The sequence below is a fragment of the Monodelphis domestica genome, chromosome 3 (genome assembly GCF_027887165.1).
Source record: "Monodelphis domestica isolate mMonDom1 chromosome 3, mMonDom1.pri, whole genome shotgun sequence".
Lineage (NCBI taxonomy): Eukaryota > Metazoa > Chordata > Mammalia > Didelphimorphia > Didelphidae > Monodelphis > Monodelphis domestica.
In genome coordinates, this window is record NC_077229.1 from 65,866,526 (window position 1) to 65,880,454 (window position 13,929).

General features: G+C 42.4%; 3 protein-coding genes across 5 annotated transcripts in view; all 3 read right to left on the minus strand.

Annotated features, from left to right (window-relative positions):
* Window positions 1–1,368: 1,368 nt before the first annotated feature.
* Window positions 1,369–6,690, minus strand: LOC130457926 (mucin-16-like). 2 transcript variants are annotated; one of them, XM_056820678.1, is made up of 4 exons: window positions 6,011–6,690; window positions 3,656–3,718; window positions 2,032–2,143; window positions 1,369–1,703 (listed from the first exon to the last, which is right to left on the minus strand). In XM_056820678.1, exons 1-4 carry the CDS (start codon window positions 6,012–6,014, stop codon window positions 1,583–1,585), a joined length of 300 nt encoding a protein of 99 aa, XP_056676656.1. In that variant the 5' UTR covers window positions 6,015–6,690; the 3' UTR covers window positions 1,369–1,582. The 2 variants fall into 2 exon arrangements, with proteins under 2 accessions (XP_056676656.1, XP_056676655.1); XM_056820677.1 differs by lacking the exon at window positions 1,369–1,703 and having other exon boundaries at window positions 1,710–2,143.
* Window positions 6,691–6,787: 97 nt separating this feature from the next.
* On the minus strand, window positions 6,788–12,150 carry LOC130457921 (mucin-16-like). Of its 2 annotated transcripts, XM_056820669.1 has the most exons (7): window positions 12,067–12,150; window positions 11,904–11,971; window positions 10,024–10,190; window positions 9,066–9,104; window positions 7,682–7,806; window positions 7,515–7,582; window positions 6,788–7,163 (listed from the first exon to the last, which is right to left on the minus strand). In XM_056820669.1, the coding sequence occupies exons 1-7, from the start codon at window positions 12,121–12,123 to the stop codon at window positions 6,959–6,961; spliced, it is 729 nt and encodes a 242-aa protein (XP_056676647.1). In that variant the 5' UTR covers window positions 12,124–12,150; the 3' UTR covers window positions 6,788–6,958. The 2 variants fall into 2 exon arrangements, with proteins under 2 accessions (XP_056676647.1, XP_056676648.1); XM_056820670.1 differs by lacking the exon at window positions 9,066–9,104.
* A 778-nt stretch (window positions 12,151–12,928) lies between these two features.
* LOC103099832 (mucin-16-like) overlaps window positions 12,929–13,929 on the minus strand; it is a 136,364-nt gene continuing 135,363 nt past the window's right edge. Inside the window, exons 34-35 of the mRNA XM_056820961.1 lie at window positions 13,303–13,475; window positions 12,929–13,077 (exon numbers count right to left, since the gene is read on the minus strand). Of these exons, the coding sequence (XP_056676939.1) occupies window positions 12,929–13,077; window positions 13,303–13,475 (322 nt within the window). The remainder of the gene's footprint in view (window positions 13,078–13,302; window positions 13,476–13,929) is intronic.

Genomic DNA, 13,929 nt, shown 5'->3' on the forward strand with positions numbered 1-13,929 from the left:
TCTTGGCTCTGGACCCAGAAATTGCAAATTATTTTTAACAACATTGAATAGAGGCAGCTAAATGAATCAGTGGATAGAGAGCCAGGTCTTGAGATGTAAAAGTCTTGGGCTCAGGTCTGGCTTCAGACACATCCTTGCTGTGACTCCCCATAAATCATATAATCCCAAATGATTAGCCTCTTCCTCCCCCCCCCTTACAGCTCTTTTTCCTTGGAGGTGATACTTAGATTCAAGTTTAAGACAACAGATAAGGGACTTTAAAAAATAAAAGCAAAAGCATTGAATAGAATAGGAAACTGATGTACAAAAAATCAAGCCATTCTCCAATTGATAAATGGGCAAGGGACATGGATAGGCAGTTCTCAGATAAAGAAATCAAAACTATTAACAAGCACATGAAGAAGTATTCTAAATCTCTTATAATCAGAGAGATGCAAATTAAAACAACTCTGAGGTATCACCTCACACCTAGCAGATTGGCTAACATGACAGCAAAGGAACGTAATGAATGCTAGAGGGGATGTGACAAAGTAGGGACATTAATCCATTGCTGGTGGAGTTGTCAACAGATCCAATCATTCTGGAGGGCAATTTGGAACTATGCCCAAAGGGCGACAAAAGAATATCTACCCTTTCATCCAGCCATAGCACTGCTGGGTCTGTACCCCAAAGAGATAATGGACAAAAACACTTGTACAAAAATATTCATAGCTGCACTCTTTGTGGTGGCCAAAAACGGGAAAACGAGGAGATTCCCATCAATTGGGGAATGGCTGAGCAAATTGTGGTATATGTTGGTGATGAAATACTATTGTGCTAAAAGGAATAATAAAGTGGAGGAGTTCCATGGAGACTGGAACAACCTCCAGGAAGTGATGCAGAGCAAGAGGAGCAGAACCAGGAGAACATTGTACACAGAGACTAATACATTGTGGTATAATCGAAAGTAATGGACTTCTCCATTAGTGGTGGTGTAATGTCCCTGAACAATTTGCATGGATCTAGGAGAAAAAAAAAACATCATAAGCAGAGGATAAATTGTGGGAGTAGAAACACCGAGGAAAAGCAACTGCCTGAATACAGAGGTTGAGGGGACATGACAGAGGACTCTAAATGAACACTCTAATGCAAATATTATCAACATAGCAATGGGTTCAAATCAAGAAAACATGTAATGCCCAGTGGATTTACGCGTCGGCTATGGGGGGTGGGGTGGAGGAAAAGAAAATGATCTATGTCTTTAATGAATAATACTTGGAAATGATCAAATAAAATATTTAAAAAAAAGAATAGGAAACAGATGTCTCTGTTTTTGCACCTAAAATACAATAACCCAGAAAATCCCAAATGAAAGAAAATACAGGAAAGTAGATAGGGGCATGGTTTATTTTCTGTGTTTGGTGTAATAAAAGGGTATTGAGAAATAATGATTCTTTGAGAGAACATTAAGGTCAGAATCAGAATGGAAATTTAGCAGGAGGAGGGGAAAGTAGCATGAGGCTAGAGGAAAGAGCTTGGGATTCTGTTGTGCTCCTCATCATTGAGTAGACTGTCTCTTTCAAGGGAGGAGGAAAAGCCCAGCTTAGTGAAATGCTCTTTTTGCATCCCAGTAAACCTTCTCTTGGTCTCTGAATGAGCTTCTAACATTTCTCTTGTGTGTGTACAGGCAACTCACTCCAGTTTCTGAGCCATTCTTCAAAGGTCTGGAAAAAAAATGTTGATGGTGACACAGAAACATAGCAAGAATAATGACAGGAACCCCAGATACAAAGACATAGAAACTGAATAGCCTTCAGGCTGTGGGAAAGGCCTTTGGTTTGCCTGAAGTATGCCTGAATTGCTTCCATTATGTCTATAAATGAGAGCTTAGTTTAAACCAAGATCCCCACTGGATTGAATATTTATCTTAGAAAATTTGTTCTAAACCATACCCCCAAAACAGGAATGAATTTCCTGAGAATACAAGGGTAAGGGGAGATTCACAACAAAGCAGACTTTTTGGGGTATGAGGAAGGGATTGGGCAGACTCACTGCTGCAGGGTTCTTTTGGTGAAGTTGAACTTGTCAGATCCAGAAAGATGCATATCTTCTGTGTACAGCACCTCGGGAATGGTGGTGAAAGACTGGAAGCTTAAACTAGCAGCTGTGGCCAAAAAGGGAGAGGAATACCAATACTTCAATCCTGGATATCCAGTCAGCACACCCACTAACACCCTGTGTTTGATTGTTCTTTCAGCATTCCATTCCCTCTCCACCTACCCCAGCCCTAGAATGAAAACCTCACATCCTAGACCTGCTGATGCATCCCATAAAGCAGCCTTGCCCAGTCGTCCAATTTCCCCCTTGCTCTATGTCTCTTAAGCTCTAATCCCAGAGTAAAGCATGGCACGATTTCCAGGATATAACCCAGAGATCCAGTGTCTTTGAACCTGTTGTGCTTGAGAAAGCTGTTGGTGCTGGGGATGGAGCTGGAGGGGATGTGACTAAAGGGGACCTGGTTAGCACGGAAGCTATTGGAAAAACAGTTGTAATGAAAGATAGTTAATAGCATCAGCTCTGAATGTTATAAGATGGAAAACTAGCTATGAGACAGGGAGACAAGATATCTCTTGGCTTGGACGGTATTAAAATTGTAAGGAATGTCAGAGGCCATCTTGTCTGTTTGCTATCTGAGGAAAACAAACCCTCCACAATGATCTCAACAAATGAACATTCACCAATGCTTTATGGTCCTCAATGAAGGAGCAGCCACTACTCCTCGAGGCAGCCTATTCCACTTTGGGACAGCACTTACTGTTAGGATGTTTTTTCCTAATCTCAAGCCATAATTTACATATTTACAATTTAGATTTCTTGTTCTGGGACATAATGAGAAGCCTAATCTCTGTTCCATGTGACACTCCTACAAAAGCTTGGAAGCAGTTATCATATCTTCCTTTCGTCTTTTCTATAAGTTAGACAACACTAACTCCTTCACATCATATGACCATGAGGTTCCTCACCAGACTCCTTTGCCTTGGTGTTGAACATGATTTGGAAATCCTAAGTCAAAGGGGGCAGGATCAGTCCTGTGCTCCCCCGCCCCTGACACTACAGGGACCTGGGGGTGAAGGATCCTTGTGGCAAAAACCCATCAGGGCAGGGAATTCCTACCTGAATCAGCTATAGTTTCCTTATTGTTCAAATAGGAACAGAGGGATTTATTCCAAATTCCCACAGAGAACATCCTTCAATGGTAGAAACTAATTTTTCAAAACTTAAATCTCTGGTCTTTATGACTTAGGGCTTCTAGATGATATGCAACCTCAGCTCTGCCCTTTCCTTGTTTGGAAAGTGCCTATTTCTTAGAAAGACATCACCTCTGAAAGGCCTGGGGCCCATTCTTCTTTTAAACAGTATATATTTTGCCCACTTTCCATTTGGGAATAGGCCCCCAGAGGTGCCACATTCATAGCCCACATTGAGGCCCACAAAGTCCTCTGTGTGGCAGAATAAGAATAAAATACAATTGGGAAATATTTAACAAGATAAAGGGATTACAGTAGCTAACATAGGTAATGCTAATCTGTAGTTTTTTAGCCAATATGAAATGCACAGGAATCTGTATCTAGTTTGACACCACTGCCAGAACACAGAATCAACCTCTCTTCCTTACCTTGGGAGCCTCCAGGCTCTGTGGCCCACAGGGGACAACCAGGTGCTACTGCTGGGTCTGGTGCTAAAACCGGAAAAAAAGGAAAATGTTTCAAGGTGGGCAGAAATTTCTTGTACCTAAAAGCAGAGAACTCAGAGCAGTTGTGGATGCTCTGTACAACCTCAGGGCCCTATAGGAGAGGAATTCAATATGCACTAGTTCACCAAATGATTTAATCCATGGGATCCAGTGCCTTTGCTGGATGCCCAAGCTCCTGTGAGGAAGGTTGGCATAAGAAAAGGAGCTGAGGTGCCTGGTCTATGATTGACAGAAATACTTCCAACCTGTGAATCCTCATCCTTATCCTCCTCCTCCTCCTCTGTTCCATAGCGCTGAGGTGAGCTTGTGACTTGCCAGTATCCTTGATCTCTATCATGCTCCCTTAAGTAAAGATCTAGCCATGTCATGCACTTATTCAGTTAGCTCCAGTGGTTCTCTATCACCTCTAGAATCAAATAGAAGACATTCTGGAGCAAGATGGGCTCTCAAAGTCTATCAAGTCCAACATCCTCATGTGATAGAAGAGGAAATGGAGACCTAGAGAGATCCCATGACTTGCCTAAGGCCACAGTGGTCATAAATGTCAGAGGCAGGATTTGATCCCAGATTTGCTGACTCCAGAATCATTTTTGCACCCTTAGCAACTTGGCCCTAAACGACCACCTTTTGCCTTGTGATGCCCTATTCTCCTTCCCACACCCTATGGTCTGGCCAAACAAGACTCTCTCTGTTCCTCACATAGGGTACTATATTTCTCATCTCCATTCTTTTTCATTGACCCCAACTCATGCCTAGAATGCACTGCTCCTTACCTCTTCAATAGAATCACTCTTTCTTCCTTCAAGACCACCTTGCAAGGAATTCCTTTCTGATTATTACCAACTGCTAACACTCTTCCATCAAACTTGAATTGACTTTTGAATTTGGGCTACATAAGTGTGTGTATCATACACACCCATCAATGCTCATATAGATGTCATCCCTCACAATAAAATGTGAATGCTTTTAGAGAAAGGATTGCTTCCTTTCATTTTGACTCTACACCCCCATCACCTGACAGAGTAGCTGATACATAGTTGGAGCTTAACACATGTTTGTTGAGTAATTTACTGACTTTGAAGACAGTTTATCTTGTCATCTCCATCCAATTTATAGTAAAAGAAGAGGAAATATTAGAGCAAAAGGCCATGGCTCTGAGGCAAGAGGGTCTAGAAAGATCTAGAGTCCCCTTTCCTTAACTGGAGTCTTTTCTTCACAGAATCACCAAATTGCACAATTTCAAAGCTGTAAGGCTGCTCAAAACACATGTGGCTGAAGAACATCCTAGAAAAGTGGTCATTTAACATCCATTAAAAGGCTTCCTGCTGTGTCCGAAGTCTTTCTCACTACTTCCCCAAAGCTGCGAAGGCCACTTCTTGGATTCCTTCCTCATCACTTCTGAAGGATGTCATTCAGGATCAGGGGCTTGGATAATAAGGTCTTTGACTAGCTCACACAGTCACATTGGGGCCTAATTCCAGTTGTCAAATAGGGGAATGAACCCAGGATTCAAATGAGTATGAACATACTTATTAACACTGCGTAGGACTGGACTTCATTCTTTATAACCCGGAATCCAAAAAGTGGACAACATGGGAGAGTGAGCCCAACATGGCAAAAGAGAAAAATAAAGTTCGGGGTGAATGACCCAATGAAACAGAATCCCATTTGTTGGACCTGGTCACTTGGGAGACAGATCTGTTCCGTGGAGGAGAGACCTCTATGAAATGCTATGAGAGAATAGGAAGCTTTCAGCATGGGAAAAAGAGAATGAGACAAAGAGACACTAAGTGTATGAAACAATCCACTCTTTTTCTGCTCTGATCTTTAGGAAACTACATGCTCTCCTTATTCTCCTGGCTTAATAGGAAGGTTAGGGTCATAAAAATAGAGCTGAGATAGACCTCAGTGGCTGTTTAATACAATTCCTTCCTTCTCCAGATGAGGAAAACTGGGGCTCAAAGAGAATGAGAGGCTTGAAATTAAGGACAGCAGAGTAAATTGGGTGCTGGATTTGGGAGTTTGGAAGACCTGAGTATGAACTTTGCCTCCTGTACTTGCTAGCTGAAATTAATGTCTCTCGGTCTCAGTTTCCTCATATGGAAAATTCAGAAATCAATAACACCCACCTCCCAGGGTTTTATTGAGGATCAAATGAAATAACATATTAAATAATATATGAATGGTATTATTGTCATTATCACCAGGAAATCCAATCAGTCTTGAAGATGAAGGGTAAAATGAAGTAACTATTCCCTTTCCAATAGAGACACTCACGCATTTTGGTGGGGGCCACGGCCAAATGATTGTAATCTACAGAGAAAGAGAAAGAGATGCACCATGTGAGGAAAGACAAAAATCTGAGGAGAGAAATCTGGGGCCATTAGGATTAGGCAATCAGGTAGTAAAACTATCAGGGCTGGTGCTAGAAGGAAGAAGAAAGGGTCCAGATTAGGAGTCTGTTGCACTTCAAGCAGAACATAAATTTCTACTCCAACAAAGGTCTCCTTGATTGCTTCATTTCCAGATATGGGATGGCTCATTATATCTCAGGGAAAAGATAACTTCTTCCCAGGAAGAAGCATGGAAAAGTCTGGATCATAACATCATTGAAAACTAGGTAAGCAAAAACAAAGAAATATGGGTCTAAGAACAGAGAGGGGATAGGGGAAAGATGGCCGAGCCAAATGAAATTAGGAAATAAAACAAAGAAGTTAATTTGTAGGCGTGGTCTACTTACCAGTGAAGGAACATTTATGGAACTATTACTATATGCAAAGGTGTTGGGCTAGGTCACTAAGTACTCCAATGGAAATTGATGCTTAAAATACTGAACTACGGGGTGGACAACAGGCCGTCCCTTAGGTCAGTCTGTCCCTTCCCTTTTTCAGAGAATGATATGAATCATATTGGGAGAAAGATAAACTATTTCCTCTGCCAGGGCAGGGGAAGATAGAGAAGTCAAGTTGCCGAAGAGAGAGAGAGAGAGAGAGAGAGAGAGAGAGAGAGAGAGAGAGAGAGAGAGAGAGAGAGAGAGAGAGAGAGAGAGAGAGAGGGAGGGAGGGAGGGAGGGGGAGGGAGAGAATACACTTGCTGAGTCAGGGTTGTTCCTCTTATTTCATTAGGTACCCTGCTTCTGTAGTGGGTTTATATTATAGTGGGGAGAGGAAGAGACAGAGAAAATTTTGGGCAGGATGGCTATTTCCTGAAAATGAAGGAGATGTCTCAAGGAGCATATCCTGAATGGGGATACTTACCATAGAGGTAGAGGCTATCCTTCTCTAATGTGTAGGGGCCCAGCCTGGTGATGCTCCAGGTCAGATAGCTCAACTCGCAGTAAATTTTTTCTCTATCTAGGACAGGGCTGGAAGGATCTCTCCGATGGATGCAAGTGAAATGAACTAGGGTTGCTCTTCCCTCCTTCATAGGCCTGGGAAAGGAGAAAAAGGGTCACTGGAAACCTTTTGAAAGAGGGTCTGAGAAGCTTGGTAACAACTTCTGAAATATGGACAGCCACCCCCATGAAGTCTGAAGCAAACACTGAAACGGTAATGATGGTGAAATGGGGCAACAGCCATAGGTCTCACTGGATTACTTTAGAGAATTTGGGGGGAACTGCCAAAATTTCAAGTCTGAATTCACTATATCGATAAGGGGATGTGGATAAATTCATTTAAGGCCTGGAAAGTCTGCCTGTCCACTAAAGGCTGAGGTCATCTTTCTAGAGGCCACCAATGTATACATGCTTGAGGGCAAGGCCAGTGACTCCCAGAGCTCTCACCTCAGTAAGGTCAATTTGCTTGCAAAATCCTGAGAGCCAAGGCTGCTCTTTTCAAACAAGGAACTGAGCTAGAAAGGAGAGAAGGAAATGGGACTTGTAGATCAACTCCCAATACCCAGGCTAAAGAAGGCAGCTGAGTAAAAGGATGGGAGAGGATCATGTCTTACCAGGCGCTGCAGCACTCTCTCAGTGGAGATGAATATGCTGGAGCCCCTTTCCCCCATGTCTGCTGTGTACCTCATGTTGGTGATGGTGAACTTCAGTGTGAAAGGCTCAAAGTTGGGACCTCCAGCTGTAAAAAAGAGGAGAGAGCTCTGTCTGAGATGTTGCCTGTGCATCATTCAACACATTCAGCAACCACCATTAGGTGTTGTCCTTTGGGAGAAAATGAAGTTTTCTGGCCCTCTTAACACATCCATGAGGGAACCACAAATCTCCAAGACTTTGCACACCCTTTCTAGTCTCCCAGCATCATGACCAAACACAGACTACTGTATAGGAAGGACAATTATCTCCCATGCCTGAGCTTCAGATGTGTAATCCAAAAGGATAATATCTGTAAAGTACTTTGAGAACCTTAAAATCCTAGATAGACAATGATGATGATGATGAGCATCACCATCATTAAGGACACCTAGCTGAAACTCCAATTTCTTCTTCAAAGGAAAACTGAGCAGAATCTGTTCACTAATGAATACTTCATGAAATCTCTAGCCATAAATCAGAGGAATATCTCTTGCAATGCAATGCAGAAGAAATAATATTGAATTTGGAGAAAGGAGATCTGGGTTCCAAACCCAGCCGTCCTGCTTCCTACCTATATGACCTTGAGTCTCTGTTCCTTTCTGGACATTAGTGTCCTCAACTGTCAAATGAGACCAGGAATTGGACTAGATGATCTGAAAGTCTCCTACGAGCTCTAAATCTGTGATCTGAACATCTCTTATCTCTGTCTCACAGTTAAGGGCAGGAAGAGTTTCCAAAGAATGAATGAAAACAGAGGCAGACCATACCTGTGGAAATTGGCAGTGGAGGGGGGCAGCTGGGTGGCTCAGTAAATTGAGAGCCCCGTCTAAAGACAAGAGGTCCTAGGTTCAAATCAGGTCTCGGACACTTCCTAGCATTGTGACCTTGGGCTAATCACTTAACCTTCATTGCCTAGCCTTTACTACTTAGTGATAATACATAGTATTGGTTCTAAGACAGAAGCTAAAAGTTAAAAAAAAAAAGGAAAAAGAAATTGACAGTGGAGTTGGAGTCAGAGTTGTTAGTGCCACAGCTCAAGAGAAATCGGATATTTAACAATTGTGGACCAAATACCCATGTGACATGGAAGGTTTGAGTGTATAAGACACAGGTAAAACTGACACCCCATTGGGGCTTGGCCACTGAGTCAACTGGGAAAGACTGAAGTATAGGAGTCAGAAGACATGATGTCTTCCTCTCTCTTTTACACTGCTGGTTCATCCTCTTCTTCCTAGAATGCTATCAGAACAGGGTCAGGACAGACAAGTGGTGTTCTTTGTTTGTTCCCAGAATGAAAATAGTCACCACTTGTGGAGGAGGAAAGATTCATCTGATAGCTGTATCCTGCAGAGAGAGAGAGAGAGAGAGGGAGGGAGGGAGAGAACAGCCTTGAATGCAAGGAACTGAGATTTCAAGAAAGGATTAAAGAGAATAAGAGAGAGCATCTGAAGCCCAATAATTTGGAAAAATATGGGTCACTGACTAAGAGAGATGATTCACAAAGTACCGATATTCCTTATTTTTCCAATTGTGGTTCCAATATATTATAGGATTGGCATAAGAAATTAAGAGGGGATTTGGGGGAGTATTGTGGAAGCTGCAGATAGCACAAGAAGGTAAGCAGATGACACAGAAAAAGTCAAGAAACTCATAAACACATAAAATATATTATATATGGTATAATATCAATATTTTTTCTTTTAATGCTTTCAATATACACAATTTATATTTTAATGTTAAAATACATCAAAAGTTAAAATTTGTGAAAAGTATGAGGAAGGCTGTAGATGAAACACAAAGGCTGAAAATGTAGAGATTATTTTCACTACTTTTCATTTTCATTAATTAATTTTCCATGAATACAGATAAGGCCACGTAAACACCATATAAAAGAAAAAGGGGAAATCAGACATCTTCTCTGGTACAAACGGAGGACCAAAAAATTTTGCACAGATTTTTCAGATCACAGCGTGTTGTGCCTCTAACCACTGCAATGTGAAAGGGATTCCTGGAGTTTCTAGGTCAGGAGGCTATCCACCCACCGAGGGTCCTATTTCTGGGATCTGATAACGGCTCCCCCTCACACTCTAAAAAACTCATAGGAAAACACCTTCTATCAGACCAGGTAAAACCATAGAGGCAAAGCTGCACCCTCAAAGGCACAGAAAGTTTTTTCAATAGGTGAGGGCTTAACAGGAATGGAAGGAAGCAAGCGAGGGAGGTCAAGGAGCTGCCTATGTCCTGGCTAGAGCTGGCTACTCACCATCGAGATAGAGGCTCTTATTGTCCAGGGTATAGGCACCCAGCCTGGTGATACCTTGGGTCTGATTGCTCAGCTCCCAGTAAATCTTCTTCCTGTCCAGGCTAGGGGTGGTGGGAGTTTTCCAGTGGCCACATAGGAATTCGGTTGCTGTCCCATTCTGTATGGGCCTGGGAAAGGACACATTGGAGGTAACTGTGAAGGATCTAGCAAACGTAGGCATGCCAAAGACAGCTGCAGTGAGAAGGCACCATGAATGCTCTGCAAAGTCATCCATTTCTTTGTAGAGTTCTAGCTTATTGTCAAAAAAGTGGGAGGCCAGACCTGCCATTTTATTGATTTCAGGAGCTGGAGCAGAGGAGGGGGCAGATTTGTCTTGACTAATACAGAGCAGCATCTTCTCTGAAACGTATAGCCTCACACTACCATTACTGGGGACTATGAAATGATTTGCCCAGGATCATATAACCAGTAGGTCACCCAGGTGGGAATCAAACCCTGCTCTTCATGTCTCTTTTTTCAAAAGCCCTTTTCTTCTCTCTTAGAATTGCTACTTAGAATTAGAAGTGGTACTTAAATAAAGTGCCACTTCCAAGGCAGAATAGAGACAAGGGCTAAAAACTGGGGTAAAGTGACTTGCCCAGGGTCATACAGCTGGGAAGTTGAGGGCCAGATTTGAACCTCCCATCTCTGGACCTGGCTTTCCAAAGCTACCCATGGTCTCTTGACCCTTGAGTCCTGTTCTCTAACCCACTATACCATGCTGCCTCTGAAAGCTTAACAGTGAATGAGATCTACACTGCAACTATTTACCTTTAAATTATCTTTTCAACACATAATACAACTTTTCAATCACTTCTTCTAAAGAGTCCTACACCAGGATTCTGTGTCAGCTATGTGACCCTGGGCAAGTCACTTAACTCCAATTGCAGAGTCCTTACCAAAATCTTCTGATTTGCAACCAATATTTAGTAGTCATTCCAAGACAGAAAGGAAAGGGGATTTTTGGTTGTTAGTAGCTTTCTCTCCCCTCTGGTAATAAATGAAAATTCCTTAGCCTGACCTTTAAAATCCATGAGGAGCTGGTTTCCCTTGCCAAACTGGTGTTTATATTATACACTTGACATTCTAATCAAATTAGGCAATTAACTGTTCTTGCATCTCAGAATTCATTCCCCTTTCTTCAGGATTTTGCTTACAATGACCATTCCTCATGGGATATTTTTGCTGTTGTTGTTCAGTTGTTTCAGTCATCTCTGACTCTTCATGATGCCATCTGAGGCCTTCTTGTAAAAGATGCTGGAATGGTTTGCCATTTCCTTTTCCAGCTCATTTTATATATTTATATTTATATATGGGGAGATTGAGACACAGGAGTTAAGTGACTTTTCCAAGGTCATATACCTTGAAAGGTCTGAGGACAGATTTGAACTTGTCATCTACCTGAAGCCTGGTCTGGCATTCCATCCACCACTGTACCAACTAGCTGCCTCTTGAAATACTTTGTTTCCTTCAAGTAAGTGAGTTCAAATGCCACCAAGGGAAAACCTTTGCCAGATCTCCCAGTCATCAGTGTTCTCTCCCTCCTCAGACTCCCATGTGTACACATTGTACCTCCTTTATTCCAACAGAACATGAACTCCTAGATGTCAGAGGGTGTTTTCTTTTTCTATTTCCAGTACCTAGCAGTCCACTTAGCACCTGATGTGTAGCTGCTAAATGCTTCTTGAACTAAAGAGAGGTCAGATCGCCCCCTTATGATCAGCTATGTAAGCACTGTAGCCTTCTTGGCTTTGTGGGGAAGAAGTGGCCATGGGGCCAGTGCAGGGGAAAGGACTGCTCCACACATCTTCTGAGTCCCTGACCACCTGGCCCCATCTCACCTCAGCATGGTCAGCCTGCATCCAGAATAGTCAGAGCCAAGGCTACTGTTTTCAAGCAAGGGGCTGAGCTATAAAGGAAAAGAGAGAATGAGTGAGCACCTGGACAGACAGGGGTTTCAGTCCCAGGGAGGAGCAAGGTAGGATAGAGAATGGGAAATCTCACCAGGCGCTGTAGGACTCTTTCAGTGGCGTTGAACTTTTGGGAGCCTGGCCGTCCCATGTCTGCTGTGCAGAGCAAGTTGTTGATTGTGAAGTTCAGGGTAAAAGATTCCAGGCTAAAGCTGCCAGATACTGTAGGGGGAGCAGAGAAACCTTCATGGTTGAGACTTGGGTATAGAGGATCATGGGATTGTCAGTTTAGATCTAGAATGGCACATCTAACCCCTTGATCTTACAGGTGAGGAAACTGAAGTCCAGGGAGGATTCAGGGATGTGCCCAAGGTCCCATAGCTAGTGTCAAAGGAGAAATTTCAAACTAGATCTTACAGATGGTTATTTTTTCTTTTTGACTTTTAGATGGATGCCCAATTCACTGAAACATTCTGACATCCATCAGCTTACCAAGGGACACCCAATGAAGGTTGGCTTATTCTTTACTGGAAGGAAAACACCAAACTGACTCCCAATGATGCATCTATAAGAAGAGCTCTTTCACTTCCCCACTCCCACCTCCACCACAATTTTACTCTACAACTCCCACCTCTTCATCTTAGAGTCAGCTTCCCAAGGGACCAATTCAATTAAGACTACCCAAGAAACAGGTCAGAAATATGTGATGGTACCTGAGGAATTGGTCAGTAGTGAAGGAGCTGAGGAAATTCTTGAAGGGATTGTGGTCTTGATAGGAGCTGAAGGGTAGAGAATCAAGAATGAAAACCTTGGAAAAGCTATTTGAATGTCACAGAAAAATTATGTTTGAATATGGAATATGGGGGAAAGGATTCTTGCTGGGCTTGGTAAATAAGTAGTCCATGGAATGTGAGGATTAAAATTCTGAGGGACCACAGGCCATCCCTTGGGTCCTTCTATCCCTTCCCTTTCAAAAAAAAAACAGAGTAAATAGGATTGGTAGGAGTATCAATTGTTTCTTCTTCCAGGTCACAGGAAGATAGATAGAGACATGAAGTTGATGAATACTTACTAGAGGTGGAAGATTGTAAGTGATGGTTATAACCTAGAGAAAGCAAGAAATGAGAAGACAAACAGACAGTCAGAGACAGAGAGGGTTCTGATTTAATTGATTCACCTGGTTTCTTTGGGTCCCCTGCTTCTCTGCTGTGCTTACCTTACAGTGGGCAGAGGAAAATGGAGCAAGAATTTGGGCAGAATGTCTATTTTCCAAAAAGGGACAAAATCAAGGAGAAGATTCAAGAGTCATGTCCTGAGTGGGCTTACTCACCATTGAGGTAGAGACTGTCCCTGTCGAGTGTATAGGGCCCCAGTCTAGTGATGCCCCCAGTCTGATTGCTGAATTCCCAGTAAACCCTCTCTCTATCCAGGAAGGGACCAGTGGAATCACTCTGATAGAGGCAGATGACACCTATTTCAGTCACTGTCAGATTCTTCAGAGGTCTGGAAAAAGATGCATTGATAGGATCATTAAAATGATGGAGAATGATTCCATAGGAGACCACTGATGGCCCAGTGCATAAAGCTTTGGGATTAGAATCACAAAAACCTGAGTTCAAATTCAGCACACAGCACTTACTAATCAGGCAGATCTAGTGAGTCACTTAACATTTGATTAACTCAGTTTTCCCATCTGCAAAATGGGGATACTATTTGTACCTTTCTTACAGGGTGGTTGAAATTTGTTCAAATTTGATCAAATGAAAAACTCTTGATGAAAGTGTATACCATTGTATGTAAATGTAGATGCTTATTCCCTCCCTCCTTAAGGCAATTCATATTTTTAGTTACTCATTGAGTGGGTGACTGGTGCTCTGTAAACTCAAGCTTGCAAATATGTGTTTCTGCTCATTTTGTACTAGCTGACATGTTCTAATTTTGGTTTTGGCTCACTAAC